General features: G+C 26.0%; 1 protein-coding gene across 6 annotated transcripts in view; it reads right to left on the bottom strand.

Annotated features, from left to right (window-relative positions):
• LOC107063776 (neo-calmodulin) overlaps positions 1–19,105 on the bottom strand; it is a 139,257-nt gene that overhangs the window by 48,558 nt on the left and 71,594 nt on the right. For 2 of the 6 annotated variants that reach the window (XM_089176530.1, XM_015315863.2), the window contains one exon: positions 5,042–5,083. The exons of 2 other annotated variants lie outside the window; for them this stretch is intronic. In XM_089176530.1, coding sequence (XP_089032656.1) covers positions 5,042–5,083 — 42 coding nt within the window. Of the gene's footprint in view, positions 1–5,041; positions 5,084–13,764; positions 15,214–19,105 lie in introns of all 6 variants that reach the window. 2 more of the 6 variants (XM_015315861.2, XM_015315862.2) reach the window with 2 other exon arrangements.

Below are 19,105 nucleotides of genomic sequence, written 5' to 3'. Positions count from 1 at the left end.
CCGGGAAGTTTCCAGAAACGTTGAAAATCCTTCGTAGCACGCCCCTCCTATAACCCACTCAAATTTTGTCCGAGTGTTTGCTAGGGGAGACCCGGTAGTCGGTTCTGAAGGATCAATAATTGGGGCCGACTGCAACCCGCCCTTGAAAAGCTACACTCGAACGACAGAAACAGGAAGGAAGGAAGGAAGGACCCCTCTTCCCACGCGTTTTCTTATTTGAAAAATATGCAGCATTATAATCGAGTACTATTATATATAAAACATCGATTATATATCGATCATCGATTTTTGTCGTAGATATTTTTTATTTTAGAGTGTACAACATTCCAAAGATTTTCTGTATTCAATGATTTCTCTTATTCAGTTAGCATGGAATAATTTTGATAAATAATAATAATAAAAGGACAATGAAATATAAAAAATACGAAGAGTTTATATATTTTCATTTTTTTTAGTGATAATATTTTCTCAAAGTAATATATTATTATTTTAAGTGATAATATTATAAACGCGATCTATGGGGACATTTTACTTTTATAATATTACACGTACATCGATCAAAATGAAGTTAATTGCGTTAAGAATAATTAACAACGATGCAAATGACATCGATAAAGTTAACGGAGTTTTACTTTTACGATGACGCCGGGATGGGGACAAGGGGGAGGAGGGTGAGACCCATCCGTATGACACACGAAAATTAATGACATCCAGTCTCGAACATTAGACATGTTCATCGACCAGATCGATATAAACGTGAAACGTACGATGGCCCTTTTAACGATTTAAACGTTGTAGAATCCCTTCCCCCTTCCTCTCCTACCCTACCCAACCTCTCTCTCTCTCTCTTTCTCTCATTATATTTGGAATATATTTTTCTTTTTTTTTTTTTTTTTAAATGATAATACATGCGTACATATTATTTAGTTTATTCGTAAAAACGACATGCGATATTATGGTTTTGACCCGATTTCTAAATGTTTCCACATATCATCGTGTGTGCTGTACACACTTACATGGCAAGTTTTCTCGCAACACTAGATAAAACCACACGTCATATGCCAACGTCGTTGCTTTTATCTATCGCATTATTCAGAATCGCGACGTATGAAATTTTCCTTTTTATGATACTTCTGCGACAAATATTGTACATTCTTTTAACCGATAACAACTTTTCACAAAAGAGTAAAAGTCCTACTTTCTTATTCTCATATATAGGTTAATGCCGATAAGTTTTCACTATATAAATACTAAAATCACTAAGAAAACTATATATATATCATAAAATATTGCTAACTAATACTCCAGTAATACTTGTTGATTCGTTAATAGGATATACACTGAACTAACTGTCCTATAAAACATATATATATATATATATATATACACACACATATATCGAAACCTTATTATCATCTACTTTCTTGATCGATTATTTAACAAAATGATTATTAAGACTTATCAATCGATCAATTAATCGATTATATTCCTCATTGTTTTTATTTCTCTATCTTTTTCTTTTTCTGTTTCCCTTCTTTAAATAAGAAAACACGAAAAGAAATGTAAAGAAGGCCGTTAAAATCGGCAATCGAAGAGAGGCCGCCCTTGGAACGTGTCAGTGCACCTGTGGTGCATGCTCTGGAAACAGCTGTACTGGATTAATAATTGAACAAATGGAACAATTCGATCGTTGGTGGCGGTAACGGTTGGTTTTAAAAAGTGAAAAAGGTTGTCTAAGAGCAACGTGGTTCTCAAATTGTATTCATTTGTTATATATCAAAATAATTACGAATTATTATTGATCTTAATTATGCTGAATTTGTTCTTTTTTTTAATCTTAAATATATTTATCAAAATTTTAAGTACGTTAACAATATTGAAATTGATAGATGTTATTTCAAATAACAGAATTCGTTGAAATTTTCTTAAATGGTTAGTGTCACATTATTGGTTTACTATGGATTCCGAAATTACTTAACCAATTTGAATGAATTTTTGTTTATTTTGTACGATTTTTTTAAATTTAGAATATAGGATAGTTTTTATCGCGATTATTTTGCATTTTTTATTGCTAACTTAAAGATTTATTAATTTGAGGTTATCTGAGTCTCTAGATTCTGTAAGTTTTCAATAGATATAGCTGTATTACAATTCCATTATTTTGATATATTCACATCATACATTTTTTTCAGATTTACTAACCTTGCTTATTATATTTTTTCGAGTATTATTATTATATGCACTCAATTTTAATTGTAATATTATTTTGCGTGTTGTTATAATTTACTAAACAGTTTAGAATTATATTAAATCAACATTTTATAAAAAAGTTACAGTCTAGGTTCTGTAAGTTTTCAATAGATAGCGTTATATTGCAATTCAATTATTTTGACATATTCACGTCATAAATTTTTTTCAAATTTACTAACCTTGCTTATTATATTTTTTCCAGTATTATTATTTTATCCATTCAATTCTAATTGTAATTATTATTTTGTGTGTTGTTATAATTTACTAAACAGTTTAGAATTATATTAAATCAACATTTTATAACAAAACCACAGTAATACATGACCGGAACATCCTAGTATATATATAAATATATATTTTAAAGATTTTTCATGCACATTTTGAGAACCACTGTCGTCTGAGGTGTAGCACCGGGGCATCGATCGCGTTCCCGTTCTTCGGCCGAAGCTCCGAACGGAATGAATCTCGTTTGCCCTTTTTTTTTCACTTCGCACCCTTTTGATGGTGGTCCATCGGACAATTTCGAATGAAAGAAGTCACTCACAACTGTCTATCTTTCTCTCTTTTTCTCTCTTTCTTTATTTCTTTGACACTCGTTTTCTCTTATATCGTTTTTGTATCTTCAGAACTTGTACTCGTCAGAAGAGTACTTTAAACGAGTCAAACGAGCGATCGTTTCCAAAGCTCGTCTTTCCATCCTTTTATTTGCAAAGTACCACTACTCAAGTACTACTTTATGGTGCGAAAACTGGACCTGTCACGAGTTTAAGGAGACTTTTCGATTGCACACAACCCTTAAACGGAAAACTTTATCTTACGTTTTTTTTTCGTTAACAAGCTCTTTCTCTCTTTCTCTTTCTCTCGACAACCAAACTCGTTCTCGAGTTCAGTTGGAATTTACTTCCTTATCCCGAAGTTAAGTTAAATCGCGTTATTTATTCTTTTTGTTATACTTTCTTCCTTTTTCCTTTTTTCACTACCTATCTCTATCTCTAAACTTTTCATTTTCCCTATTCTAAATAGTAAATTGCAGAAAATTGTATGCTCGTTTAATTAGACTCTCTCATTCAAACAGTTAAGTTTAAGGACTAGATAAATAAATGAAGAAGTGATCAACGATCTTGAAGGAAGAATTTTAAACGAGAATGATTTAAAAACGTTCTTTAACTAAATAACGACATTCGCTTCGTTAATTTCGTTGATTGGTCATGGAGGAGGAGCTTTCACGAATTTTACTCGAGTGGTATCTACTCGACTTTGCGAAAAGAGGGAGAGAAACAGAGTGGAGTAGGGGGAAGAAGAAGAAAAACACACCCCTTTGAAGTGTCTCAAAGTTTTTAAGAAGACGCGACACACGAGTGGAACGGAAAAAACGAACCATCGTGATATGAAAGATGGCCCGGTTTAGTCGCTAGACTTTATGAAAAATGTCTCTTAAAAAAAAAAAAAGAAAAGAAAGAAAGAAAAAAAAGGGAAGAAGGATATAAGTAACGCGAAAGATCTACGCCCGAGGAACTTTTTCAAAGTACGTACACTACCGTGTAATTACTGCGAACTACTTGGGGTTTTTGCCACGTACGATATTCCTATATTTTCTTTTTTTTTTCTGTCTTTTCTATTTTTTAGTTTTATTTTATGAGTTCTAGGAGTAATTTATAAATATATATATATATGCATATAAATAATATTATAACATATAATATATTATAATATTATAATATATAACTATAATATAATATAATAATAAAAAATAAATAAAATATAATTATATATTAATTATAATATATTAATAAATTATAATATTATATTTATAATTTATATTATATATATAATAAAAATATAATATATATTTATTATTTATATTATTATAATATAATTTATTATATAATATATATACCTATATATATATATATACGTTATTATTAAAGTTTATTAATTAAAAAGAAACGTTCAAAATCATTTCCACATATTTTCTATTAAATTAGCCAATTTATATTGATGTACATTCTCACATTACGCGATTTTTTTTTTCTTTAAATACTTACTTCGTTTTTTCACATTCACTTTCAACGATGATTGCTAAAATTATAATCGATAGATAGAAAGAAAATAATTAAGAAGTTTATTGTTATAAGAGATGTGTATAAAAGTAAGATGGATATTTAATCTAACATATTGTGTAAGAAACACACAAGCGTTATTAAAGTATAGTAAAGGTCATGCAATAACTACGGATTTCGTTCAACTACCAGACGAATAATCTAATATAATATAGAAAAGTAGAAGAAGTGTGGATATGCCATGCTTCTTTTTCTATATACCTAAATGTATGTATAGGTTTTGCGCAAGTAGAAATCACGAGCATGCATATGTATGTACCATGTACGTAACCGTGTATTACGAGATCGCAGCATTTTTTGTTTCAGAAGAAAATACAACAAATTTGATTATTGTCATTTTCTATAATAATATAAGAATATTATCATCATTCTTCCTTGTTACTCAATCCTACCATATATAACGTGTAATAGTGTTGCGTAAATATCTGTAATAATTGAACTTTTGAAATCAATTGTATGTATGTATTAAATATAATATATGTTAAATGTATAATATATATATAGTATATATACCATGTTTATAATTGTTTAATGCTTGTGTTCTACTGCTCTACGGCACAATAGTGTCTATGATCTAAGAAAAGATCTAACTATGTTTCAGCTAAATAGCTAATTCTAAGATTTTAGCTATATATATATATATATGTGGATTATGTCATTTTAGTATGTACCTGGCTCAGGCTTCTAAAGCTACTTGTACTGGCGCTGCGGGCCTGCAAACACAAGTACAGTACAGGTCACCAATCACCACAACACTGCAGTTGGAAAAGTACAAATAGACATATGGTATAGATATATAGTGTAGATAGATAGATAGTTAGGTAAGTAGATAGATAGACGAATGGGTAGATAGATAGATAGATAGATAGATAGGTAGAATACTAAATGAGTAGTAGATAGATACAAATAACACGAATACGTAATAGTAGTATGTATAGGCAAAGAAGGAATTATAGATAGATAACGTAGTGTGATTATGCACGGGGTTTACTATTTAGCAATCTGTATAAATAAATAAACAATTAAATAATATGTATATAAAATAATTTGTATATATATATATGTATAAACAAATATACATATTATTTTTAACTATTTATTTATTATAATATTTATATATATAATAATAATATATACCTACACGTATCGAGAATGTGCACGTAAAAAATGTAATTGTTTTTTTTTAACAATTGTTTCGTCTTGATTATACATAAAAAGCTTTTTTTTTTTTTAGAGAAATGTTGCAGAAACAAGACCAAATAAAAAAAGTGTATTCGTTAACGTGATTTCAAGGATATTTTCACTTTTGGCAAGGTAGAGTTTCCAAGCAGGAAAAGCTTTTCGTATCGCCAAGACCAAACATGAAAACCGAACTCGTGGTACTTGTTAGATTCCAAGTATATTGTATCACGTAAACATAGGCACATATATAGCACTGCACATTTAACATATACCATAACATAGGCATAGAGCTCTCAGCGTTTGACAGTTTTACGAGCCAGTTTTCGTGTTAACATTGTTTTGTTATGTAAGTTACCTTAGTTTGATAACATTTGTACAAATAAAGCACTTATTAATCAAATGCACAAACTTATTTTTATGTATTATCGTATTATATCGGTTGTTGTAATGTATATTTTATATATTTTTTGTATAATGATTAATACACATTATTAATTTTGTCAAAAGCAAATTATTCTGAAATAGTTTTAGTGTTAATATATTTCGTTATTGTACCATATATACGTAGGAAAGTTGAAATTTTATTAACATGTATGATCCTCAAAGTTGTTAAATGAATTTCACATAATTTCAAAACAATTTTCACGTTTTAGTGAACATTGGAAGAAGATAATTTTGTGTGCGATGAGTTAAACATAATGAAATTTATCTAATTCCATTCACACTATAATTTTTGAATATAAATTGTTAAGATATTAAGAATTTTTGTATTAAAAATTCATTAAATAAAAAAACCTTCAATAGTTATTATAATAAGATTGTTCCTAAAATAAATAATTATTTAAATAATATGTCTATCACTGATCACAACACACTCAATTTAATTTATATGTGATATCTTATATTTTTTGTGATTAACTTTTTGTAAAACTTTGCACTTGTTTCGTGACGATGCAATTCATGGATCTCATAATAATCATTCGTTTTTTGTTTTTCCTAAAAATAAAAAAAACGTAATGATAATTAACATGATATATAAACATGAGTTATCTAGAAATTAACCAAATTTTAAACCTATCGTGAATTGTTATTGTTAATTAAGAAATAATTAAGAATTATACTTGTGTTAAGTTTCAGATTGAAATCTTTAAACTTTATGAGGTTAAATGAGCAAGAAAATATAAAAAGAGACCAATTGAAATGATTAAAATTATGTATAAAGAGAATACATGATTCGATGCTCATCTTTACCTAAAATCGTCACTTATAGTTTAATTACTCAGATTAAATGTTAAAGAAGACATTTTGAAACGAAACGTTGAGAAAAATAAATGAATTATATACGAAACGATGGGAAAGTGTATTCCCAAGGTTACTTACAATTAATTATTCTTCTTCATCATCTTCTTGTTTTCTTCTTCTTCTTCTTTTTCTTCTTCATCTTCTTATTTGACAAAGTTTCGTCAAATGACGTCAAAAGTATTCGAGAAAGATATCAAGAAAGATAATATACATTTTAATTCTTTATCTTTCGTTCTCTCACTAGATTTCTTTTGAATATGAGAAGAAAGATTATTCTTAGGTATCCTAAATTAGCGAAAACACCGAGGAAACGGAAGTCGTAAAAGTTGTATCAAGTAAAATTGCCAGATGAAATTTAATGCTTAAAATCCATTTCATGGAAATTCACGAGAGATATTTCGAGTCACTTTTGTAAGCTAATTTCAAATGAAATCTTTCTTAAAATTCTATACATATTATACAGTATATGTACATGTATATATACATCTTGAAATAATTAATTTATTGTTCAGAATATATATTGCACGAGAAATATTCTCTGCAATTATATTTATTACACCTAAAGAATATCTCATTTGTGTTAACATTTTATGAAAAACTAATAAATAATAAATGATTTTTACTTAAGATAATTCTTATTATGCCAATTAATAACAATAATAATAATAATAATAATTCTTGTTTCTAAAATAATAGTAATAATAATAATGATAATAATAATTCTTGTTAACTCAAATGAAAAGTATACCTAGAACGATTAATCTTCGATAGATAGAAAAAAAAAATTAAAAAAGAAAACAAGAAAAAAAGAAAGAAAATATAATAAAACAAAAACTAATAGGACACTGGGGGGAAAAAAAGGAGGGGAAAAAATATTAACGTAGAAAATATAAAGAAATACATCGATAGGTTTATGGCTTATATCGATTTCCGATAACACATATATATACTACGTCGTTGCAAAAAAAAAAAAAAAAAAAAAAAAAAAAAAATTTCTCGTCAATGCACTCTACTTGTACTTTTCAAGTAACCTTTTTTCGTTTCGGTACTTCTACGACTATCGGTGGTGGTGGGAGGGGGGAATTTCCTTTTAAAGTTACAAAAATCGAACGCACAATAAAAAAACAGTGCTGGTGATTGAGTTTTTCCTAGAGCAAGAAAAAATAAAAAGAAAATCAAAAAGAGCATAGTATCACGTTTGGAAAAAAAAAGGCTTTAAAAAGAAAAGAAAAAACAAGAAGAAAAAAAACAATAAAAAGATAAAATAATAGATTATACACAAAGATAAAAGAACAAAACAAAAATAATGAACATTCGAAAAATTTCCAAAGCGAATTCGAGCAATAGGCCTCCCACTTTTTTTTCTTTTTTTTTTTTCAAATCGCAGCAACCTCGAGAGTTCGAGTTCATAAGACTACTTGAATTCACGAATCATTAAAATTTAAGCCGGCCGGAAAAGATTCGCTAATTGGATGCTTCTCGTTTTAGCTCGTACAAACAACAACTGCTCGAAAATTCACAGCGATTTTTCGGTTTCATTTAAGGTGCTACCAAAAAGTCCCTTGTATGTTTCTCGTGTAAGTTGGTATTTCGATAACAAGACTATATATTGATTATTTAGTACGACATTTTAAATATTAATTGGATAATAAGTGTTTCAAATCATTGACAAATAAATACTTCTAATATTTGTTATCGAGAATAATTTTTAAACACGTTTATTTCGATACAATTTAAATATATTTAACAATTTGTTAACAAAACAACAAAATAAAATTAATATATTATGCAATTTATTATAATTTGAATAAATTAAAATATTTAATTAAAATTTAATTAATTATATTAAGATTTCATTTATGATGCTACCAAAGTCCCTTGTGTGTTTCTCGTGAGGGTTGGTATTTCGATAACTAACAAGATTATGTATTGATAATTGAGAACGAAATTTTAAATATTAATTGGATAATAAGTGTTTCAAATCATTGACAAATAAATACTTCTAATATTTGCAATCGAGAATAATTTCTAAACACGTTTAATTCGATCCAATTTAAATTTTTTTTACAATTTATTAACGAAATAATAAAATAAAAATAATATATTAAATAATTTATTAAAATTTAGATAAATTAAAACATATTTCATTAAATAATATATATATTTAAAAAAAATAAATTTAAAATAATAAAATTGTAATTAAAATAATATATAATAATAATAATAATAATAATAATAATAATAATAATAATAAAAATAATAATAATAATAATAATAATAATAATAATAATAATAATAATAATAATAATACTAATAATAATAATAATAATAATAATAATAATAATAAAATTAATAATAATAATAAATTACGATTAATGAGGAAGATATTATACGCATAATATTTAATTTAATAAAAAATATATATTTAATAAAATAAATTAAAAATTAAAAATAAATTAAAATAATAAAATTATAATTACAATATTACATAATAATAATAAATTACAATTAATGAGAAAGATATTCAAATAGAAAGTATAGAATTTAATTAATTAATTACATATAAGAAAAAATATTACCGAATTTTATTTTTGTTATGATTAACAAGTACTTTTTTTTTAAATTACCATTATTCGTTTCGTGCAAAATAATTTTTGTATAAAAATCAACAGTGCAAACGCCGCAACCCTTTCCAAAAGTGGAAACGTTAAATGGTTGATAATATTTCTGCGGTATATCCAATTATGGAAATCGTTTTGTAAAAAGTTTAATCCAATCCACATGACTTCTACTTAAATTTTTTTTTATCCTTTTACCGCAGCTCCACCCCACCACCTTCCCATTTACCTAAACTCGAATGATCGTCTTTTTTAACTATTTTTTTTCTCTTTCTCTTTCTCTCTCTTTCTCTCTCTCTCTCTTTCTCTCTTGTTCCTCTCTTTTAAGTTTTCATTTTCTTTCAAGTAACACGCGATCACCGCAACTCACGCGATAGTGGAAACCAAGTTTGCCTTTTTGCGAGGTGCAAAACCACCCGAACAAGACGGCAAAGTATCTTCGCAACTTTTAACTCGGTGGATAAAAAAAAAAGTATAAGAAATGGATATAAAGTACGAGAACGAGTGAATGAGAAAAAGAAATAAGAGAGATGAAGTGAGTGAGTTCCGATATACTTGAATTTTGTTTTTTCATATTTTTTCATTCATTCAAGACGACAACCAACGAAAAAAAAAACAAAGTTTCGAATTTTCTGATACAAATGAAATTCTCAATTATTTTACTTACCTACTTTCCCCATCCCCATTCCTGATAAAAAATATTCATATTATAATAATAACATTATGTATTCATAAATATTCTTATGGCAACTTTATCAAAAGGGTAATTTAGTTCTTGATTAAAATAAAAAAAAGAAAAAAAAACGAAACTATTTTCTTAGTGAATTTTTTTAATAATTTACTTTTTCTTATTTTTTTCTAACAAAAGATAATAATTATTTCGTCGTTCGTAAAATAACTAATAAAGTAACTAAATAATGACTAACTAAAATAACTAAAAACTCGTAAGAAATAATCGTTAATTCGTAATAATAAAGAATTCATCAAATTGTTAATTAAATACAGAAAAGAAGGATGGAAAAATAAACAGAATTGGAAAAATCGAGCTTTAATTTTAAATATTTAAAATAAAAACGATATAAGGGTGATGGCAGTAATTTTTCAACAAGACTATATCGATTGTACGTTTATTGATACGTTGTCACTACATTCGAAAGCTATAGAAACCTTTTACATTTACGAGCATGAGAGAAGAGATGCAGTAAATATATATGCAGTGTATATATATGAGAGATAGAAAGAGAGAGAGAGAAAAGAGAGAGAGAGAGAGAGAGAGAGAGAGACGATTTTCTGCAGTACCGGTTCGACTAAGGGCCAAAGTAAAAGTCCCAGGAGAAACGTTACAAGCACGGATTCGGTTTTAAATGGAAGATTCGTTGGTTCTGAGTAGAAAACTCCTGAAATTTTTAACAAGGTGCTACCTAAAACGTGCTAGGAATTCTTGGGAAAAACGGCTATCCTGGTTTCGTGCGCCATTTCTATATGTAACTACTATATATATATATATGTACATATGTAAATAATGTGTATATACAATAGTACAGTACATAAGTATATTCACCAGGTTCACTACAAAACAGACGATAAGTAAATCTCCTTCTTTCTATAATGCATCTATATTTTTTTTTTAAATATCTAAAAATAAAATATAGAGTGGGTGTAAAAAGTATTAGTACATAGATCAATTTGAAATAAATTCTGTTTTGAAATTGTAGTTTATTAACTAATTTTTTCCTAAACTATGAATTTATATATATATTCTTGAAAGTGTCTGTACAATAGATGTAATGAAATGAAAAATTAATTTTTTTTAATAAATTACAAAATTGTAATTATTGCATTTATAATTGTAATTATAAAATTGCATTAAATTAATTATAAAATCAATTAGCAAAAACACATACGAGCAATTAGCATTCGTGCAATTTTTATTTCAAACTATTTACAAAAAATAATAATAAATACTACAAATAATAATAATAATAATAATAATAATAATAATAATAATAATAATAAAACAAACTACAATTTTACATTTTATTTCAAATTGATCGGTATACGAATACTTTCTACCTACATCCACTGTATGTAAAATTTAAAGATATGGTTTTTCAAAAATGCATTTGTTTTTGTTTTTAGGTACGCCCATATCTCTTGAAAGAATCGGTCGTCTAATATTTCGTCGAACGGAAAAACCTCTCGAATATTTTCCTATCGAAAGTAAAGTAATAATCTAGATCAGGTATTGCCGAATCTTTTTGTTGAATACGTGAATCAAACTCGGCTTATCATTGCATGCAACGTTGAATCAGCTTTAAAAATTGACGAATCCAAAGCAAAAAAATAAAAAAAAAAAACAAAAGATCTCAATTTTATCCATTTCACAAACCATTTCATTTTTAAGTTTAATTTCTATCCGTCAATTTTACAAAATTCATTGATAATAATACAATAAATAATTTTTTATACAAATATGTTGACTTTAAAAAATCAAAGCTTAATTTCTATCATTTTGTTTTTAATTTTACAACATTCATTGACAATAATAATTAATTTTTTTGTACGAATATGTTGACTTTAAAAAACCATTCGCAAAAGTTTTTCTTCATTAATCAACAAATTATTTTGTTAAACATTTTTCCATATGTTTTATATATAATATTTTCAAATTTAATATTATCTGATTATTATCAACGCTTATAAAAAAAATAAATAAATGAATAAATGAATAGATTAAAGAAGAGTATCACGTAAACAAATCTTAAACCATAATCTTCTTAAGATACTCAGAATTACAAGAGATTATTATTTTCTTTTTTTTTTTTTAATTAAGATAACACACGTTTAAATGGTATTTAGCTCAAGGTTACTTTCGTTATAACGTAACTCCGATTTTTCTCGCTATTGTTATTATTTCTACTGTTTTACTTGTATGAATTATGCGTACGTGTATATGTAACTTTTCTTCTCTTTTTTTTTCTTCTTTTTCTTTCGCATATTTTCTCTCTTACGATAAAGAAACCAAAAGAAAGTTACAGCTTATAATATCGCAATCATGATATAGCAATTAAGGCTTCATAAAACGTTTCAAAATTATCTCTCATTGTATAAATGTAAAACATAGAAATAAAAAAGGAAAAAGAAGAAGAAAAAAACACGACGTAGATAAAAAAAAAAAAAACGACAGAGAAATGAACCTTTAATAAGGTTGATGCTCTGACGTAAAATTCGTGTCACGCGTCGTAGTCGTTGAGATCGATCGATCATCAAAACGTTGAACGAGACATTTTTTTTCTTTCATCAAATTCATTCTTATATGAACAAAAATACTAGATGATACTAGCAAGCGTATAAAAAAAACCCCCCCAAAAAAAAACAAAAAAAATTAACAAATTTATGAAAAATATTTTATCGCGTGAAAAATAAAATAAATAATAATGATCAATTGGAAAGATTAAAAAACCTTCTTCGAATTAATCGTCACATACTATAGAACAAAGTAAATACTCGATTGATTGATTGATATAGTTTGTTGTTGGTGATACCGGGTGTGCGATCAGCGATCAGTTTTTTTTAAATTATTTTAATCCTTCATAGTGTACAAACGTAATATATTTTACCAAAATTAACTTGATAGTTATTTTTAAAAATAAATTAAGTTATCTTTTAGTTTAATATATACTCTAATAATATATATACTATAATATTATTATTATATATATTTTAATATAAATTAAAATTATATATATATATATAATAAATTAAATTTTAATATAAATTAAAAAATATATATTATAGTATATATATAATATAGTATATAAAATAATCTATTTTAATGAATTTAACATAATAGTTATTTTTAAGAATAAATTAAGTTATTTTTAGTTTATTTTAATTTTTATTGTATTAATATATGTACTATATATAATATATATTTTAATATAATTTAATTATATTAAATAATAATATTGTGAAAAAAATATTTAATTTATATTAAAATATCTATAATAGTATAATAAAAAATTAGAAAATAAAATCAAGTTATTTTTAGAATATTACTTTTTTCTTTTCATTTTCACTTTTTTCATTTTATTAAATTTTTAAAAATTCCACCAGTGTCGTCATCGTCATCTATAAAAAAAAAATTAGTCTTCGTCTGTCTTTAATGACGATGAAAAACATAACCTAAATAATTCAATATATTAATTATAGTTTGCAATTAAACTATAAGATAATAATTGTGTATAGGATAAGTGATATTAATTAATATGTTTTTTAATTAACGACTTTACCTTGCTTCTGTTACGAGGTGCGAAGTCTTCTTTGCTGGCCTTCCGCCGCTTGTCCTTGAGGATCATTCTTGCCGCGGCGAACGCCATCTTGTCGTCTATTCACCCCTCTTTTTATTTTTTATTTTTTATTCTTTTTTTCTGTTTTTAATTTTATTTCACACACAAAATCGTAATTTCCAAAAATATAAGAAGAACCAGACTGTGTCGTTTAAACGAAGAAAGAACACACCTGTTGTTAATTTTTTCTTGATTTATCACCGAACACGTTCTTCTTCTTCTTCTTCTTTTTTTTCTTCTTTTTATTAATTTTTCTTAAACTTTAAAGAAGACGAATAGAAAGACTTAAAACTTGTTTATTGCTCATTTAACAGCACGATAATTGAATACGCGCCGAATATATTGACAGTATTAATTACGTATCACACGTGCGTTAATTTATTTTTATTATATACATGCACATACTTTGCAATGTATATAACAATCGATAATCGATAATTGCATCGATTCCGGTAAAATAAAAAATAAAAGTAAACACGCGAATTGTTAAATATTAATTTTGATTACAAATAGATCATCACACCCTCTTGCAAACATTTTTATATATTAAATCTTATTTGTTTAAAAATTTTCTTTTAAACACACTCACAATTCTCTTTTTCCGTATTTCCCCACTCTCTTCGTTTTTTTATTTTTTTTTCTACTCTCGGCTCTTCAAAACGAATCGATATTAGTATTTGGTATATATACATATATATATATATATATATTTATATGTGTGTGTGTATATATATATGTATATATATATATCAATACAACCACCGATGAACACTATCGTTTACGTTATAAACGCACAGCCAATAATTTATCTTGGAACGTAACTTTGCTCACTTGTTTGTTTGTTTGTTTTTTTTTTATTTTTTCTCTTTTTTTTCTTCTTCTTCTTTTTATTAATATTGTTACCGAGAAAATATTTTATTTCTAAAAATCCAGCGGTTTTTTTTATTTCTGGGTATTTTATCTTATTTTTCTTTATCTGGTTTGTTTTCTTTTTTTTTTTTTTTTTTTATCGTTGAATAAATGCACGAGAGTATCCCGATATTATTACTTTCCACTTTTCGTTTTCTTTTTTTACGTTTTGTAAAAAGGTTGCAAGCAACAAACCGTTGGGAAACATTTGGTTTGACACGCGCGACCGAATAGCCGCCACTCGAACGATGTTTCACGTAATCGATCACTTTAACAATCACTCTAACTTTCTTTCTCTCTCTTTCACTCTCTCTCACACTCTCTCTCTCTCACACTATCTTTCACGACGATCGTTATCTTTCTTCTTCCATTCGATATATCGTAGACGTCTACATTCCAGTCAAAGAAAATCGTGACTGATGCGACTTCATTTTTCGTACGACACTCGAACCGACGATCGTTACAGCAACTATGTCCATAGATCTATAAAATGAGAAAATATTGGAAATGGTATCGTATTTAATTGTTTCTATTTAACTGACTATTTTTATTCTATTTTTTTTTTTAAATATCATTTTCCCAGGCAATAGTATGTGTTATTCTTTTTACTTATATGTATATATAATAGTAATATACTATATACATATATATATAATATTTATATATTATTTTTATTAATTAATTATTTATATATTAATTTATGTATTAATATATTATAGTAATTATATTATAGTATATTATAGTATACTATATACTATATAATATATAGTATATATACTATATTATTATATTATATTATTATATTAATTATATATATAATATAATTATATGTTATATATTTTATATATGTAATATATATATATAATAATATTTACATATATTATATATATCTTATATATAATAATATATAATTTTTTTTATATATATAATTTTATATACAAATTTATTTTAAATTATATTTAAATTATATTTAAATAATAATAATTTTTTATATAATTATAAATAATATTGTATCTTATATTATAAGATATATATATATAAATATAATAAAATAAGTAATAAAATATGATCGCTATATTATATATTTTATATACATACATGTAAGTATTAATATGAGCTATAATGCTGTAAAGTAATCTCAAAAATATAGGGTGTCATGTAAAAAAACAAAAGTAGCCTTAAAACATAAAAAAAAAGAAATTATCTGTAAACTTTTTGTTTATTGCAATTTATAGTCAATCAAAAACAGATGAACTTTCGTTTAAACATTTTTTTTTTGTCAGATTATCGCAAGTATTCGAAAAAATCAACACAAACTTTCTAGGAAACTCAATGCACTTATTTATGTTAAATACCTATACGCAAGTTTAATTTTCGCAAATGTTATTTTACTTTACTTTACAGTACATTTTACGTTCCCACAAGAAAATGTAAAAAAGAGAACAACAAAAAGACAAAATGGAAAATTCAATTGTGTCTGAGAATTGCAAGCACAAACTTTTCTGTCAATTGGTTGACAGAACGCTACTTCATAATATAATTTGTCAAAATGATTCCTTTCATTTCTCTCTATCTCTCTCTCTCTCTCCATTTCTCTTTATTTCTTTCTCTTCTTTTTATTTTCTTTAATTTTCTAGATATGCAAGAGCTAATCTCGTAATATTAAAAAAAAAAAATTATTTTCTTACCGCTGCGCATTTATTTTATATGTAATAATTGAAATAAAAAATAATATATATACATTTGTACTTCTTATATCAAAGTACTTTGTATTTTTTGTTTCTTTTTTTTTTTTTTTTTTTACATAACAGGAAGTAGCAGAGATGGGAATCAAATGGCACGAGATTATTAAAGAACCGATGAAGATTTTCCCTTGAGAGTTTTGAGTATGCTTAAGCACTCTTTTAACGAACGTAGTAGCTTTTTAAATTCCAGTACGTCTGTTTCTGTTCGTTTTCTTTTTTCTTCTTCTTCTTCTTCTTCTTCTTCTTCTTCTTCATTTTCCGACAGAAAGAAAATGAATTCGTTATGTCATTTGAAAAAGTGGACGTTTTCGTTTAGAAAAGACTCATTTTTACCGTTTCAAATAAACCGGGGGTTTTTATTTTCTTTTATCTTTTTTTCATCTCGAGATAAGCGTATCGATGAAACACGTTATCTCACATTATCCCCGAGTTCGTAACTACTAATTAACCACAAATTCGATTCTCAGTGAACTTTATTACCGTTGATTATAATACATTGAAACTTATAACGTTGAAGGTATTCTCACGAAAAAGGAAAATTTGATTAACCAATATTATATTTATATTTCTTCGTAATTTTCATCGTCGTTATTACGTCGTGAAAACGAGAAAATTCAAAATGCCAATTTGCGAATTTGAATAACATTATATTTAATTAAAAACTAACACATTGCTAAACGTTGAGAAACCATCACCGAGTTTTCTTTTCAATCATAATAAATCAATAGGACTTTATTTGCGATGAGTTAAATAACTTTATGTTTAATTAAAAAAAAAAAAAACCTCAAGCATTACTGAAAGTAGAAACCCCACGAATTCTTTTCAATCATAATTAATCAATACGCGTACTAATTATAAACGATTTTTGTATATTTTTTTAATTTCTTTTTTTTTCTTTTTCTTTGGTCATTTTTTTCTATTTTTTGTTACATTCCTGCACGAAAAATAGTCGCTTTATTTGCGGTGAGTTTTATATATATATATATATATATATATATTGCGAATTCAACGAAATATTCGATAAAATGTTCGTCTTTTCTCTTTTTTTATCTTTCTATTTTTTTTCTTCCCTATTTTGTTATACCTTCTTTATTTCTAGAAAACGAACTGTACAAAACAATGCCCGACTTCATTCGGTTCCGCCTCTCTTACATTTGTGTGTTTCGCGTTTCTATTCATTTTACGTACAAACGTTCTCGTTTTACTAACGCAGAAATAGATAAAGTTTTTATAAAACAGGAAGAATAGTTTCAATCCGTAGTAAAGCTACATTCAACTTTTCTGACGTTATCAAATTCTATGCGAAACAATAAATGCGTATATACGATGCATACATATGTTTATAAGGTATATATAATATACATTGTGTATATGTAATATACATTTATATATATATATATATATATATATATATATATATATATATTTAGGTGGGTCAAAAAAATGACTTTTTTTTTTTTTTCAAGTGCCACGCAAAAATGGGTTCCTAGACACCTTAAAATAATTCTCACCAAATATGAGCTCTTAATTTTAATAGGAAAATCCTCCGCATCGCAGTTTTTTATTTTTTTCAATCCAATAGATTAAAATTCATACCTCATTATTTATTGATTGTACAGAAAAATGTTCTAGACGAATTTTGTAGAAAATTTAATGCTCTACAAAAAAGGTATCTTATATTTTTTCCGTAAACCTCACCATTTGAATGATATTGAAGATTTAAATTTGATGATTTTTAGACAAATTTCATTTTTGTTTATGAATTTTATAACTCGACAATAAATGACTATTAAAATGTGCACAATACAAATTTTTGTAAGAAATTAACTGTTCTATAAAAATGGTGTCTTATGTTTTGGCGATTAAATTAAGCGTTCATAAGATATTCATCATCAAACTTTCATGTGTACTGATTTTTGTCTCTGACTATCTTTTATATATATATAAATGTATGTATATATCTATTACATTATAAAAATGTAGATTTTGTTTGTACCTAATAAAAAATCTGTAAAAGTATTTTATCAATTGTCTTAAAATTTTGACACAACGTTGCATTTGTATACAGCTAGGTTTTTGTTACATTAATTTATTTATAAAATAATTAATTAATTTAAAAGAAAAGAAAAAGATACGGGTAAGTCCAGTGCGATCAGTTGAACATAGATTTCGTTGAATGAGCGGAACATTTGAACATAACCTAACATTCATCTAACTTTTTTAAATTTTCTAGTTAATCAGATATAGCCAAAGCAACACGTGGAGTGGGGGGGGGGTTCACAGCAAGTATATACATATATGTAATATATAAGTAAATATGTAAGTACACGAGTAAGTATATATATAAATATATATTCATAAGTATACAAGAATGAAGTTGCATTTTAAAGGAAGTATATATGATATCTGAATATTTAAAAAGAAGAAAGGGAAAAAATGGAAGAAAGAAAAAAAAAGCATCATAGGAAGGAAGATTCGAAAAGAATTTCGACTGGGGATGCATTCTCTTGATTTATTATATTTCTTTCCTATTCCAAATATTTCATAGATAGCACGGTTCATGGTAAGAAAACATCTATCTTTTGTTGTCCGAAAAAAGAAAATGGAAAAAGGAAAAAAAATATAGAAGA

The sequence above is a fragment of the Polistes dominula genome, unplaced genomic scaffold (genome assembly GCF_049000335.1).
Source record: "Polistes dominula isolate Pdom_NZ unplaced genomic scaffold, Pdom_raw_medaka contig_25, whole genome shotgun sequence".
Classification (NCBI taxonomy): Eukaryota; Metazoa; Arthropoda; class Insecta; order Hymenoptera; family Vespidae; genus Polistes; species Polistes dominula.
This window is presented reverse-complemented; position numbering and strand designations above follow the sequence as displayed.